Source organism: Arvicola amphibius, chromosome X (assembly GCF_903992535.2).
Source record: "Arvicola amphibius chromosome X, mArvAmp1.2, whole genome shotgun sequence".
Taxonomy (NCBI): Eukaryota; Metazoa; Chordata; class Mammalia; order Rodentia; family Cricetidae; genus Arvicola; species Arvicola amphibius.
The window spans coordinates 17,745,562-17,761,377 of NC_052065.1; the positions used below are offsets into that span (position 1 = coordinate 17,745,562).

Genomic DNA, 15,816 nt, shown 5'->3' on the forward strand with positions numbered 1-15,816 from the left:
AGAAGATAAGGAGGGATACTGTATGTCTAGATCCTGGATGGATCATAATTTTCTCTGGAGCCTGGCCCTGGCTGAAAACTCTCATAGATTTGCTTGCATGAGGCTAGCCACTGAGAAAGCAGTTGTTGGAAGGGTGCTGTCCACACTTACTCTCACGCACTCATGCATCCTGCATTGTTCAGTCTTAGGAGAGTACTCTGGCTTCAAAAGGCAGTTAGGGGGAGCTGGGAGGACCTTGGACTTAACATAGTGAAGGGAACCCTGATGGCTCTTTGGCTTGGAGAGGGGCGGAGTGGGGGTATGGGTGGAACGGAGGGGAGGGAAGGGGGAGGAGGAGGGGAGGAGATGGAAATTTTTGATAAAAAAAAGGAAAAAAAGGCAGTTAGAAAACATTGAACGAACTCTGTTCAGGAATGCTATGGCCATCTAGACCTCAAGTAAGCACACAGCCAAGCTATGGTAGGGAAGCTGTGAGTTCAAGGGGAGAACTTTCTTAGATACTTGAAGCTATGGTCGGACGAATTCAATGTCTTGACACTTGATTACTTAGCCAGGGTGGACTCAGGCTTATCTACAGGGAAGGTTTTCCTTCTGGTTAACTTCCCCCTCTCTAACATATTTCTTCTTGCCTTGTGAAAGAGGAAAAAAGATAACATAAAAATAAATAAAATCAAAGACCATTTGAAATATGATAAGAGCCCTCTTCCTCAATACTGAAGCTCTATCCAGAAGTCAGTTGCAATAGAAATATCAGAGGAGGAGAGAGTCAAGTCCTGGCACACGACTCCTGGAGATATCAGGGCAAGAAACAAAGTAGCAGGAAGGCCATAGCAACAACACTGTCAACTAGCTGTTGGGGAGGGTAGACATGGAAGTACTTTGTTTAAACCTGGGTTTTACTGGAAGGGAGGATGAATACATGGGTATACCCAACATCTGCTCTGCTTCTATGCAATCTCTCCTTCTGTGCCTCCTGCTGCCAATTCTGGGTGAGGGCCTGAAGCTGGTGTCAGGTGAATGCATTCAACTCAAGCAAATCTGTGGACAATGGCTAAGCGAGGTCACTAGCCCTAGGGAAGGGGGACACTGCAAGGCAGTTTTGCACTGACCATGAAGAGGGTATGTGGCAAGGGAGAGGACTGAGTCTGTGATGTCTTTGGTGTCCTAGTACAGAGATGAAGGCACTTTAATGGTTCGATGGGCAGCGAAGGGCTCCCACTCACTGGGAAAGAGCATGGTAGTACAACCACCCCTTGCTGCAGCCCTGCAAGGTAGAAGCTCGGGGCCATCCCAGGCTCTCTTTGGGAGATGGCTGAAACCATCTGCTAAGTACTTTCTATATACTTGGCTAGTGCCCCTGCTACTGGAGACTGAAAGCACTTTCCACTGCAGATGGGCAGGGGTGCAGGGGCACCCGCAGACTTAGAAATTGTTGGGCCCCAAGTTCAGGCTCTCTTTGAGGCATTTAAGTTGCTCTTCCCCCAGTTTAATCTTCTCCTCCAGCTCTCTCTGTTCAATGATGAGTGCAGATTTCATCTTCACAAAGTGCTGGTAATCTTGGAGCTGGTCCTGAGGCAGGTATCTGGAGACCATGCTGAACACCAGCTTCTCCCGGCGGTCCACGTGCTCCTTCAGCTCCTTGGCATCCACCAGCTGGCTTGTCAGCTGCTGCTTCTTCTCTATCAGCACCAACTGGGGAAGCAGAGGACCAATTAAATGCTATCCCAGTCCCCAGGCATCTGCACGGCAGTCAGTCTTTCACCAAGGAAGCACCTATACATTTTGCTAACTAACCAGCCCTAGATTTCCGGTTCTGTAAGCATTTAACATACAAAGCTCCCTTGCCTATAGCTCGAGAAGGGCAAGCATGACAGCACGTTGGGATGGGGGTGTGTGCAATCACATCTTTCCGTCTCTAAGGCTGTCTTTAAAGCATGGGTCACCACTTGGTTTGGTACTGAGGAAGCCCCTCTCCAAGTTGAACTGAGTCCCTTCCATTTGCTGAACAACACCACTGTGGTGACGCTTTCTGTATGATGTCTCTGTGTGAGCGGACGTGAGTGGGGGGGTATATTCGAGGGTGTGTGCACGTGTACGGGCCTCTTACCCTGGATCAAAGCTACTTGTATAGGTGAAGGTAATGGAGTTTAATTCAATAATAACAGAATGAAATAACCTATAAAATGGAGGGCCCCTTTGCAATTCTAAGGGGACCAGAGGCAAATTTACTGCTGCGGCTGCGGCTGTTTCTGCTTCTGCTACCACCCCCACCCTTATCATTACCATCACCATGAATCACCACCACTAACAGCTAGCACTGATTCCATATGGACTCTGTTTTGGACACTATTTTATGCAATTAACTTGGATTATCTCAACCATCACATAAAACACATGAAGCAGGCTGCATGCTTATTTCATTCTATCAATGAAGCAACTAAGACAGAACAAGGCTAAGTAAGCTGCTTATAGGCACACAGCTAACATGTAGAACATCTCGTGGTAGTAAAAAGCCACTGCCAACACTCTTAATGCTGTTTCCTGGCTCCCTTAAAAGCTAAAGAGGCGTTTCTTTCAGCTACAGCCTCGGGAACAACATCTGTACCTTCTCCTGGTTGGTCTCTGAATCGATGCTGTTGAGAGCATTCTCTACCCGGGCCAGTCGTCCAGAGAGTGACAGCAACAGGTTGACCACTTTGTCCAGGTCCCCAATAAACAAATGATACTTTTCAAACTCATTGGATTTGCAGACAGCTTTTAAGTTGGCCTCTACCTCTTCTCCAAGGGCAGAATTGGCATTGATATCATCCTGGAGCCCTCGTTGGGCCTCCCTCAGGACAGAAAGTTTCCGGCCAATGCTTTCAATGAGCTGAATCTAAAAGAGTTAAACAGAAGACAAAAGGATGAACTTGGACTTCAACAGAAACAGATTTGGGCTCAGCAGAGCACACACCTGTATCCTGCACATGGATGGTGAAGGCAAGAATATTTCAACCTGGCCTACATACTGAGAGCTTGTCTAAATGATCCAACTAAAAATGGAAGGGGGAGGAGCGGAGGGATAGGGAAGGAAAGACGGAGTGGAGAATGAAGACATGGAGTGAAACCTGGCAACTGAAAAGCAATTCCAGGTTTCTGAGTTAGGTACCTTCCCTCCCTGTTTGGTGGGAATTTCCATGTTACCACCAAAGCTCTTGGTGTCAGATAAGCAGTACCCATGGACCAAGCCACACTGCAAAATGCAACTGAGACTATAATAAATGGGAAGTAGAGAGCTTCTAAGGCCCCAGATTGGAAAGAATTGTCATCAGATATTTGTTAATCACTTTATATGTTTTCTTCTGGTGCGCATTACAGTGTGCTAGGTCCTTGGCCCCTGGGATGACTTTTGAGGCCTTTGGGTGAGAATGAACATTCTGCGGTCACAATGACTGTCTTTGACCTCTAGATTTGCCAATTTCTATCTGAAGGACCTGAATGATTTGACTTAATTGAGCTTCACTTTCTCTCTTTGCAGAAGGACGGTAGGTAAGTGCTGTGTTCATTACACTGAGTGGTAATGATTCAATAATAATTCATATGACTTAGCACAGAAAGTGTTCAGTAAAAGGTAGGTCATTGTTATTATTATTGTCCAATATGACCCATTACCTCCACTCTCCAGAACCATCAGGTTTAGCTCTCCACTTCACGATATTCACAACCCCCATTCTGAACTTTCTGAATCGATTCTGTAGCTCCATTTGCTCCATTTCTCTGCAGTGGGGCTATTCCTGTTCTATCTCCAAGGCCCAGCTTTGCTTCCACCCTTTCTAGGGAAAAACCCCTTCTAGAAATCATCTTTGAGTGGCCTCTTTCTTTTTGGGGCTTTGAAGTATTTTACCCCTAGGGGTATAGTTCAGTCATACAGTTCCTAACACACAGAAGATACTGACCTCCATACCTAGAACTGCAAACAAGCAAACAGAAACCCCCAAAGTTAAACAAAACTTCTAGAATCAGACTTTACAGTGTGTGATGGTTTGAATAGAAATGGCCCCCACAGGCTCAAATATTTGAATGCTTGCTCATTAGGGAGTGGTACTACTTGAGAGGGATTAGAAGGCCTGGGCTTGTTGGAGTAGGGTGGCCTTGTTGGAGGAAATGTGTCACTGGGGGTGGGCTTTGAGGTTTCAAAAGCTCAAGCCAGGCCCAGTGTGTCTCTCTTCCTATGGATCTTCCTATGGATGTCTATGCCTATGGATCCAGATGTAAAACTGTCAGCGGTAACATCTGCCTGTCTTGCTGCCATGATGATAATGGACTAAACCTCTAAAACAATAAGCAAGTCCCAATTAAATGCTTCTCTTTATAAGAGTGGCTGTGGTCCTAGTGTCTCTTCACAGCAATAGAATAGTGACTAAGACTCAGTGTAATTTTAATTTGTTATAATTCTATTTCATGAGTGCAAGGCCAATCTCTTACTGTTTATTATGTTTCTCCAGGGAAGCACCTCCTATGTGCTAAGTTTTGTTGTATGTTTTGTGTGATGAAATGCCCATGCAAAACAGCTTAAAGGAATAAGAGAAGAACGGTGTACTTTGGCTCGCGGTCTCAGAAGTTTCAGTTCATTGTGGCAGCAAGGAGCACAGAGAGTGAGAGCCTATACTATAGGTTTGCCTGCCCTCACCCCTTTATTACATCTGGGTCCCCAGCCTATCGGATGGTGGCATCTCCACATTCTGGGCATGTGTTCACTCACCCTTTGCTAATCCTCTGTGGAAATGCCTCCCAGAACTCCCAGAGGCATGCTTTGCAGTCTCTAGGCACCTATCGATCTAATCAACTCGACAAAATTAAGCACCACAGCCTAATCCTCTAATTTCTAGCAGTAATCAGTTGTGTGACTGCACTCACCAGAAGGCAATGGAGTGGAATTTGAGCCATATAAACCGCTAGATACCAATCATGCCTTCTACAAACTCAGAAACTTTGGAAACAAAGAAGTTTGCTTTTTCATCTATTAACTAGAGCAGTCTACCTTTGTCCAGGGTGCTGTGACAATTTGATAGTAAATATGATCGCAGAAGCAAACTATTCACTGCTGTGTCTGAGACAGTAAATGCCAAGTGCACATTTATTTGTGCTATTGTTATCATAAACATTATCATTACCATTAGTATAAGGAACTCAGGGGCTGGAGAGATGCATCAATTGTTGAAGTGTTTGCATGCAAGTATGAGGATCATAAGAAACCAGGCACAGCAGAATGTATCTGTAACTGACACTGGGGGATGATGGAAAAAGAGGGATTCACAGAGTTCATTGATGAGCTAGTCTAGCCAATCACTAAGCTCTAAGTTTAGTGAGCGCAACTTTCTTAAAAAGAATAAGGTAAGGAACAATGGAATGGGAAACCCAGTGTTGACCTCCAGGCTACACATGCACATGTACACAAACATATATGTGTGCACACATAACATCCTGGTGCAGATAAATACCAGAACGAGTAAGAGTGAGCTAGGTAGGAAGCAAGAGGGAGTGAGAGCAAGCAGGTGAGCGGAGAGGGAGGGAGGGAGGAAGAGAGGGAGGGAGAGAGAAAGGGAGGGAGGAGAGGGAGAGAAGACCTTGTTTAACTAAGAGGTTCTGAATGGCATGATGCTATCTATCCTGGTTGCCTACAGCTTTTGCAGCCAGTATTGCATTGTGGTTAAGATCATAGACTCTAGCAACGGATTGTTTTGAATATCACAAAGTAGTGGTCTGACCTGTAATACATTACTCAACCTCTGTGGGCTTCAACTTCTCTACAGGAAAAAAAAAGTAGGATAACAATAACACCCATATCACAGAGTGGTTATAAAAATTAAATGAACTAGTACATGTTGAGGAGAGTATCGTGTACACAGGAAGTAAGCTCCATTCAGTGTTTGATTTATGATTACTCTAGCTTAAGCTTCTGGGATGAGTAGGTTTGGAGCGTTCCTTTCTAACAGTTCATTTGGAAATGTTGAAGGTGCTCAAGACTAAGAGGTTCCAAAGCCTGTTGTCAAGAGAAGTCAGGGGATCATCATGATTGTGCTTGGAAGTGTGGGAAAGCGCAGCAAACCTGCCAGGAACTGGGAGCCCAGGGATAGGAATGAGGAAACATACCTAGGTTTGAAAACATCCTCGAATATTTTGTCGCCTCCCATCCTCTCATACAGAAGTCAGTGTCAGTGTCAAAGGAGGTCCTACTTGGAGTGTCACTTACTGGGGATGCCAACCCTCTGGGGACTGAGGAAAGACTGAAGACGGAGGGAGGGGGCTCTTTGCTTTTCAGTACCTGGGTTCTGTAGCCTGAACGTTAGCCTGGGGAAGGTGTATTGTATGCACTGGAGGAAGCTGGCCAGTCATTACAGGCTCGGCCAGAGCTGAGCTGTTTTCCTGGAACACTGCAAACTGATGACCTTCCTCTCCTTTCTTCCTTACACACAAACACTGCCCTGCCCCACCTGCAGCCATTGCAAATCACTCTGCTATTCTGTCCTTTGCCATTTCCAGTCACCTCTCTTCCCTTTCATGATGGTTGTCCCTGGAAAGGCCAGGCCTTGAATAAACCAGGAGCAGCTCTGCCATGTTCAAGAAACACAGACTCCAAGGAAGAGCATTGGGATCAATAAAATTTGATACTTCCATGGTCCAATTATTTCCCTGACATTTTCCTTCAGATGGGAAAATGGAAGGAGGGCTTCTGAAAATGGCCTTATGTTTTCCTACAGGTCATGTCCTGAAAGAGAAATATGGGCAGAAGAGCAATTTACATTGAGTTCACATGTCCACAAAATGGTAAATTGGGCCTTTGAGGTTGCTATGACAACTCTATTTGCTTATGAAATAAAATAGGTAAGTGCAAGGGGGGTAAAATGATTCCAGGAACTTGATTAAAAAACTAGGCTACTGGTACTTAGAGGAAGAAAGGGAGACTTGGAACAGCAACAACAACATCCCCATTTACCTATTTTGTATTTTCAAGAGATAATTGACCATCATTGCAAATAAATAATAGTCTTCCAGCCTATAATTTCTCCTTAGTCAGTCTGTTCTCTCTCCCAGAAACTTACAGAGAATACGAATTAATGGCACTACCATTGGCCAGAGCTCTGATGTGCCTTAGGCAGTGACTTAGATTGTTGAATTCAAAAGGACAGTATGGGAGAGCAGAAATCCAGTCCTGCCTTTGAGTGCAGGACTCATTTAGTATGTAACCTTGGAAAAGGTAGTCCCTTTAACTGGTTAAAAAACAGTGGGGGCGATAGTAATACTTGCAGGGCTAGGGCTGTAACTCAGCAGCTGGAAAACACTGGCCTGGCAAGTGCAAGGCTCTGGGTTCAGCCCTAGCACTACAAAAGAAAGTAAGTATGGGAGGAGGGAGGTAGGGAAGAAGGGGAGGCGGAGGGAGGTAAGGAAGGAAGGAGGAAGGGAGGTTGACTGGAGATGCAGCTCAGTGCAAAGCGCTTTCCTAACACATGCTAGGCCCCAGTGTTGGTCCCAAATACTTCAAAAATCTCCACGGAGACTCTTTCAGGTTGAGCATTTAGATCAGCAGCAGAACACCAGTGCAGACCACATAAGGTCCTGGGTTTGATCCCCAGTGACAGACAGACAGACAATCAGAGAGACAAATATACACACACACACACACACACACACACACACACACCTCCCACGCCCCTGTAGCAGGGTGGTTCTAAGGACTAGGGAGATAAACAATTAATGCTGCCTACTGTTGATCAGAGTATAGACTGCGGGAAGGCTGTCTGATTTCCAGACTGAAACACAGGCATGAAAGACGTGCTAGAAGGTGTGGAAGGGCTAGTTGTCCTTCAGATACTTAGCTAAATGCTGGAAATACCTCGGATATATGAAAAGCTTACCTTTTTTTGAGCCAGTTCATAGTCAACTCCCTCCTCTTCCAGGCCTGCCTCTGCTATCTCGGGTTGCTCTTTTAATTTATTCAGCAGCTCTGCCTTGGCCACAGAGATATTATAATATGCCGAGTAAGAGGTAGGGATTCCTGGGCCCCCCGGAGGAGGTGAGAAGTGCTGAAACTCTTGTCTGTGGAAACAAAAGGTAACCATTTGAGCACTTTTGTTCAGAGACCACTGATGTTTCTCCTTTCTCGGTTTTCTCTACCTGTAACATTTGACACCACTTTCCCTAGCTATTATAAAATGGACCAGAAGGCACTGTTCAAACATGAACAGGTCACATGGAGGCTATCTAAAAGCCAAGCAATGGCAAACTTGTAGAAAGTCTATTTCCATATCCTTCTATGTGCCTGCCCTTAGTAGCTCAAAAGACATTTTTATCATTTGCCTCAGTCATGAACACACCATTAAAACAAAGAACATAAAAGACCTCCAAGATTAGTTCACAACCTTCAGGGAGGGACTGGGCAGCGGATGAATAAATGTGTTCCTTTATGTCTAGGAACCTCTCCTCTGCCTAAGTGCAGCCCCTACTCAGCCCAGCTCTACCTGATCTGCTTGATTACAAAGGTACCCTGTGGCTTTCCTCATACTCATTTCTTTTATCCTGTTGCTACTCCTGCTTGAAATGGTCACCCCACCATAGATTTCCCATAGCAAAGAGGTCACCTGTGACCTCAGCCACGGCCACCATTTGGAAGACAGGGATTAGCATCCCTGCCAAAAACTTCTCAGGGTTCATCCCATCTCTCACAGGCTCTTCGGAAGCTGCCTCTTGTAGGGCAGCCCTTTGGCCTGAGAAGGGGCAGCATTCCTCCACTTCCAGAATATTCTTACTGGCCCAAGCCTCCTGCATGGTTGCAGAGTCAAATGGGGGAGAATGAAGCCGGTGATACCAGGGGCTTGAAAAGTATAGCAGCAGAGCCTATTGCCTTGGGGTCACTGAAGCATGAGGGTACACAGTGGGGCTTCACCAAGCCCCAGCCAGAGAAAGAGAATTTCTCCTTAGGAAAGAAGTAGTTCTGGCTCCACCCTGGCTTGGAGTTAGACTCTTCTGATAATAAGCCTTCTTGTCTAGTGGGAAAAGTGGGAAAGTGAAGGCTATAATGTCAGATTTCAGTAACGAAGGCTGAACAGTTCTGCCCAGGGTTTATGCAAGGGAAAAGTCTACGCTCACTAGAGTGCTGTGTGTACGTTTGTAAGTATGTATGCCCATACGTATGTATATATGCATATATACACACATACAGCAATATACATATGTGCATATACATATGTATGTACACACATATTCCCTTTGCCTAGCAGCTTCTCCTACCATCCACCTGTCTGCGTCACTAGCCCTTTCTAACCTCTAGCTGTTTGAAAGGGAAAGTAAGAGAACTCATTAGTCATTTTTGCAGCTATTTGTAGCTCTTAGATAAAGGTCAAATATAATAGCTAAAAAGGCTCCACAGCTATTTACTGATTCATGCTATGCTGTCTCTTAATTCATCACACAAAGGCAACCTGGGCATGCCAATAATCCTCACTCTGGAGACACTTAACACAGAGGGTTTCAAGCTTAGAACTATTATATTAATACACACACACACACACATACACGCACACACACACACACAACTACAGTGCTTGCTATACCCCAGAAACTGTCCCAAGACAGGTAACACACATGTGCACAGCACACACATGTGCACATATGGACACTCACAACTGAATGCTCATCGTAACCACTTTTCAGACAGGAAACATGAAGAACCAAGAGAGAAACTTATATTCCCTAGGTGAGCAGCCAGTAAACTGCACACCAATGATTTCCCCTTCGGCCACCTGACTGCACATCTGTGTGTTTATCCTCTATTTTCTGTGATGGCGACAAATGAACAACTCGATACTCTACAAACCCCTATTTGTAAGGAAATTTTGAGCTGGACTGTGCCTCTGATATCAGAGAAGAGAGAATATTATGGAGGGATTACAAAGAAATGAGCTTTGAGTACTCCTGTTTTTAAGAATTTATGGAACACATTAATTTCCTGAGTCCGAAATGTAAAAATCCAAACTCAGGTGCTACATGGAAAGTCAGTTTGTTGGCCGGAACAGCCCTGCACAACGTTACAGTAGATTGTATGAAGCACTGTGCTCCGGGGTTCTTGTCCTCATTACCCTCATGAATAGGGAAGGCATTGTAAGAAATCTATAAGAACCTAATCTGAATTTGAAAGTAAACATTAACTATAAGATCAAAACTTTCCACTGAGCACCAAGAGAACGTTCTTGGAGTTTGCAAGGCAAACCAGATCTACACTGGCATCAGCTATTAGCCTGGGGCAACGACTGATAATTTCCACCACTTCCTCCCAGATATGCTGCAGAATTTGTAACTAAACATTAAATCTGTGGTAATGATACTGTGGCTTAGCATGGCTGAAATTTGGACATCTTTATATGCTTTTCACATTAAACCTTAAACATCTACTGGCCTCGACACTATCTATATTATATATTTCTAGAGTCTGAAGAGAACCGCCAGGACCGACGGTACTGAAATGATGCTGTGGGCTATGGGTTGGACTGCCTGAGATCTTGTGAGAAAGTTAGTTTCTCTCTTAACTTCACTTTTCTCATCTGAAAGGTAGAGGGGAGTAGTTATAACTCTCCACTAGGTTCGTTAGGGGAGACTAAATCAATGCCCAAATAAACCCATCCTAAATGAAAACTACTTATTCTACACCTAACCTTCCAAAGCCTCCAACTTAGCACAGCGCATTGTAGAGCGGCAGTCCTTTCTCTGGTCATTTGCTGTCTGCTTCTGTTGCTCCCTAGTACCACTAAAGGTTGCTGTAAGACTCTTACTAGCTTAGGAAAAGTCCAACACTCCCCCACCTTCAAATGCCACATCTACTGAGTGCATGTTGCTTTTACATCACTGTAAACCCTAAGAACGAGCACATCACATGTCAGGAATGATCTGTTCATGAAAATACTTAAAATCGGGCTCACTGCACAGTAAACAGGTGAAGAAACTTCACCTAGGGTGGAAATGATGCTCTTCCTTAAATTTTTTTTAGCACCAGAAGAAACATTTAGAATTGATTTTTGCAGCTAGGAGGCAAGGTTGGGTGCAAATGAATGCATTCCCTTGCGTCCTATAATTTGTTACAAACAAATCACTGGAGCAGGTTATACGATGTTTAGAAACAGTGATTTCTTTCTCAGTGGCCCAGATGTCAGGACAATAAAGAGTCATAGAGGAGAAAAGTCCATGGCCTAGAACTGCTACTTCTGGTATACATTACCCTGTAAGAGAGAAGATAATGCTGTCAAGTTCCCACCCAACTGGAAGAACAAGCTCTTTCTGAGAGAGGCTGCACAATGTGATGGAGAAGGAGAAGAGGAGGAGGAAGCAGGGAGGGGGAGGAGGACGATGAGGAGGAGGACGTGGACGACGAGGACAAGGATGCTGCAGCAGCTGCAGCTGCCTGGATTTAGAGGCAGATAGATCTGGATTTGAGTCTTCGCTGCACAATACTGAATTAATTAGTCCCTTATTTTGCTCAACTTCAGCTACCTCATTTGTCAAATGAGGATGATAATGGCCAACAGAGATGTTGGGAAGAATAACTTAAATAATGTACATTAAATGTCAGGCAGTGTCTGGCACATAGTAAGTGCTTAATTGAAAACTTATTTGATTATCTATTTAGCCTTTGAAACATTAGTTCAGTGCCTACTATCTGCCAGGTAACCTTTCAATCTTCCAGCTGCAATACATAACAAGCACAACGCAGCTAGTTTCTGCAACATATTTTCCAGTTGAGCAGGAGCCACACGTGGTCTGCTAAGGGCTTCTCACAGAGCCCAGGAGCTGGGATTTATAAATGCTTTCCTTATGGCACCTCAGAGAACTGCTCCATCAGCGCCAGATAACCAAGTAACAAGATTAGCCTGTCCATAAGTCACATAAACAAGGTATTTCTAATAGCAACCACTCTCAGGCAAGATCCTGCTATAAAAGGATTTAAAGAAAACAATTAGGGGACACCTGCCTGCCCATCCCCAGTGGAGCTCTGCAAGTGGGAACGGAGAGCTAACAGGCCAAACACGGAGCAATGGAGATCATGAACACACACACACACACACACACACACACACACACACACAGAGTGATGCACAGACGAGAACTCACATAGAAGTCAATGGCAGCCCACAATCCTGGTTTGATCTCTCAGCCCAGCTGGCTAGCCCTGTCAACTGCTGCCTGTTGTCTGGCAAAGCAAATGTGAAGAAGCAGGAGAACAAGAGGGAGGAGAAAGTGGAAGGGACAAAGAATGCCCTTGGCTGTTTAAAGAACCATCAGAGCATCTAGTTCAGCAACATCTTTCTTCTGGGACTGGGGGAATGATTCAGAGGCCCAGGCTACTTTGCTAGAGCAGATAGGAGCCAGGCTTTAGAAAAGGCCAAGGACAAGCCAAGAATGTCTTATGCTTTCGTGATTGGGAGTCAGATATTGGTGTATACCTTAAAGATCCATTGAGAAACAATAGCATATTTTCTTAATGATAGAGATAAAACCTTGAACTTCATTTCCCGAGCACCTACTGTGCACCAAGTATCTGTTTATGTCCTTTACATGCAATATGTTAATAGTGAGAACCTGGCAGAACAGGTACATTATCTATCACACCTGTGTCCCAGGTAAGCCGATCAGTGTTATACAGCTGCTAACTAACAGAGGTGAAATCTAATTCATGTTGCTGGCTGCCTTTTCTGGGACCCATTGTCTTTTCCGAACACTTACTTTGGGGTCACAGTGGCTTCCTGCTCAGTTGTCCTCCACAATCCATGAGCGCCATAATAGCAAGGAGGTTGAGCTTTCTCAGGCTGAGCTCCAGTGTGGCCCCTTACAGGAGGCACAAAATCACTGGGATGACGAGCAAAGACCTCTTGCTCTGGGAGACTCTGTGAGGCCTGCCTTGAGGCCTCCAGGTGGCCCACCTTCAGGGGTTGTGGCTGTTCCAGGCCCTCATCTGGATTAGGGGCATGGGAACCAGTAGTTTCTGAACTAAAATATTGGGGTGGTAGGTCCTCTTTCCGTCCCTCCTCTTCCTGCTCTTCCTCCTTCTTCTCCTCTACTTCCTCGTCTTCCTCATCACACCTCTGTTGCTGCTGTTGCTGCTGCTGCTGCTGCTGCTGCTGCTGCTGCTGCTGCTGCTGCTGCTTCTGCTGCTGCTGCTGCTGCTGCTGCTGCTTCTGCTGCTGCTGGGCTGCACGGAAAAGCCTGTATTTTTCCCAGTTGGGAGGAGGAGGGCGAGGGGGAGGGAAAGCCTTCTTTCGGGCCCCAAGGAGTTCTGGCTGAGTCTCACTGCCTTTAGTAAATGGCTCCCTCTGAGGCATCCCCCAGGCCCGGGGGTTTGGAGGCTCCAAGCTGATGTGACTCTCTGAGAAGGCTCGGTTTCGCAGTGGGCGGGGCATGGAGGCAACAGAACTCGCATCTTCATAAACTGAAGATTCCTCTGCTTTGTTCAAGGTGAGTTTGAAGTCTCCAAGGAGGTCAAGAGATGAGATTGCTCGGTAGTTTGACAAGTCCAGTGCTGAGTTTTCAAGGCAAGGGTGGAAGGGAGTAGACCATGAAAAGCTGGCCTTAGAATGAGCCATTTCCCTGCAAAACAGCAGACAAGCATTGAGCAAGAGAAGCATGTGGTGGATAGGCCCGTATTTTGGATGACATCATTTCCGCAAAGTTAATATGACTACAAAACTCTAATCGATGTAGTAAGTGTAATGGCCATGGTGATAAGAATATAATTATGACGACAACAAACACATTTTGTGCATAAACTAAGTACTGAAGACTAGTGCAGTGGTTCCCAACCTTCCAAATGCTGTGGCCCTTTAATACAGACCCCTTAATACATGTTGCGCTGACCCCCCCCATCATTAAAACTATTTTGTTGCTATTTCATAACTGTAATTTTGCCACTGTTATGAATTGTAATGTAAATATCTGATATGTAGGATGCTAGTGTATACTTTCAGTGCTTTCCATGTTCAAACTTATTTGCTCAGTACAAGAAACCCAGGAGGTTGTTCTTACAGTTTGGATTTTAGAGTTTAGGAAAATGAGACATAGTTAGGATAAGTAACTTGTCCAGGGTTATAAAGGTTATGAGGTAGAGCTGGGATTTGAACTTGAACTGTTTTAGCCAAAGTCAAAAATAAACACATAGCTCCCCCGTCTATTTATGGCACTCAGCCTGGAAATGCAATACTCTAGGACTTAGAATCGTGGTGTTCTTGCTTTATTTGATGATTATCTCTCTTGTTTTACTATGCAGGTTTCTAGTGCTTTGAAATATACAGTGATTTCCATAATGAATGCCCGTGGCACCGCTTACTACCCAGAATCAGCACAATTTGCTACTTTACTATGAAAAGTGCACGAGGTTTTCTTATATCTCACTCCCCACTTCCATTCTCCTACTGCCTATTTGATGCAAGATAGGTTAGAAATGGACTCCATATAACTTCCCTGTTCTTACCTGTGTGCTAAGAGTACTAAATAAGCTATTCACAAGGATCTACCACTTTTGCTTAAAAATATTTCCTTCTGATCACATCACAATCTGAAATTTCAAAAAGAACCATTAAATTATAGACTTTTCTGAAAACTAACTTTCAAAAGTGGACAAATTATTCTGTTACCCAAAAATTGAAGATGGGATAAAGATGAACTAATAACATGAGCAAATACGAACTCATAGAGGCTGAGGCAGCAAGCACAGGGCCTGGACAGGTCTGTACCAGGTCCTTCCTGTGTGTGTGTGTGTGTGTGTGCACGCACGCGCACACACACACACACACACACACACACACACACGGCTTCCAGATTAGTGTTTTTATGAGATTCCTGAGTGTGAGAATGACTCTGTGCCTTCTATTGGACTCTTTTCCTTCCGTTTGTCTTATCCAACTTTGATATGAGTGTTTATAGTATTTTATTTTGTTATATTAAAATGAGTGAGTGAATGTAAATCTAAACACCACTGTAAAGGCTAACAACTGAACTGTCACTTATTCCTACTGGAAGAGAGAAAGGCTTCTCCATAGGGTGGCACTCACCAGGTGTGTCAACCACTCTAGGGCCGGCATCATGGTCAGGGGCAGTTGACCAACATGTAATGGACTCCACAGTTTTGTTGTGTGATTTCATTTGGCTATAGTTTGTTTTTGGGGGGTGCATGTGTGGTAGCATGGTTTTATTTTTTCTTGGTTTTGTTGTTATATTGGTTTTTTGTTTGTTCTTTTAAAAAATTTAAAGTTGGGTGGGTAGGGAGGAGGAGAGGGTCTTGAAGAACTTGGGAGAGGGGAAGAATATGACCAAAATATATTCAAAATTAATATATATACATATATATATAAAGTTTTAGCATATTATAAAACAACTGTAAGTAAAAGTATGTTATTAATTAACAGAACCAACCAGTAAATTTAAAAATAAACTAATCAAGCATGGTGACACACACCTTTAACCCCAGCACTCAAGAGGCAGAAGCAGATGGATCTCTATGAGTTTGAAGCCAACTTGGTTTACATAGTAAATTTCAGGACAGTCAGAGCTATATATACTACAGATTTCCCATCTCAAACACAAGAAATAAGGTAGACTATAAAAACATCATCTATATAAAACATTATAAACAAGGAGACAAAAATTATTCAGTAAATCTTTTGAGACAACTTTTGATCAGTGCTATACATGTGTATAAATACTAAATATTTTACGTTATGTATTCATATAAGAAAAATTTTGAAATTTAAAATATAATCTCTTGTATGGAAAAATACATAATCTTAAATAATTAAT

General features: G+C 44.1%; 1 protein-coding gene across 1 annotated transcript in view; it reads right to left on the reverse strand.

The window, feature by feature from the left end:
• Nucleotides 1-330: 330 nt before the first annotated feature.
• The window catches only part of Shroom4 (shroom family member 4), a 202,778-nt gene continuing 187,292 nt past the window's right edge, over nt 331-15,816 (reverse strand). The window contains 5 exon segments of the mRNA XM_038316566.1: nt 331-1,692; nt 2,606-2,875; nt 7,896-8,076; nt 12,751-13,107; nt 13,156-13,611. Coding sequence (XP_038172494.1) covers nt 1,423-1,692; nt 2,606-2,875; nt 7,896-8,076; nt 12,751-13,107; nt 13,156-13,611 — 1,534 coding nt within the window. The 3' untranslated portion in view covers nt 331-1,422.